Source organism: Chaetura pelagica, unplaced genomic scaffold (assembly GCF_000747805.2).
Source record: "Chaetura pelagica isolate M959 unplaced genomic scaffold, ChaPel_1.0 scaffold101, whole genome shotgun sequence".
NCBI lineage: Eukaryota > Metazoa > Chordata > Aves > Apodiformes > Apodidae > Chaetura > Chaetura pelagica.
The window spans coordinates 150,075-150,470 of NW_009952564.1; the positions used below are offsets into that span (position 1 = coordinate 150,075).

The 396-nt window shown below is 56.8% G+C and overlaps 1 protein-coding gene across 1 annotated transcript in view; it reads right to left on the reverse strand.

Annotated features, from left to right (window-relative positions):
- LOC104384983 (endogenous retrovirus group K member 9 Pol protein-like) overlaps positions 1–396 on the reverse strand; it is a 4,890-nt gene that overhangs the window by 3,463 nt on the left and 1,031 nt on the right. Inside the window, 1 exon segment of the mRNA XM_009993377.1 lies at positions 114–383. Within this exon segment, the coding sequence (XP_009991679.1) occupies positions 114–383 (270 nt within the window).

Genomic DNA, 396 nt, shown 5'->3' on the forward strand with positions numbered 1-396 from the left:
CGGGTGCCGGGCGCGGGCGGCTGACGCTTCGTGTGACCTTTCTGACCGCTTCCCCGGTCCGGACAATCTTTTCTAACGTGACCCTCTTTTCCACATTCAAAACACTTAAAAACCTCTTTGCCGGCCGCAAGCTTCTCAGTAAGGGCTGCAGCCAAGGCAGATGCCTTAAGTTCCACTGAATCCACATGGTGACAAGCTATGAACAGCTCAGCTAGCGACTCGGCAGAGTGCCTGATCGGGGCAATTGCCTTCTGGCAGTCTGCATTTGCGTTCTCAAAGGCCAGCTGAAACAGCAACACTCGAGCCTCCTCCTCGTTGTCCACCTGTCTCGAAATAGCTGCTTGGAGGCGATGTACAAAGGACACGTAGGGCTCCCGCGGCCCCTGCCTGACGGCG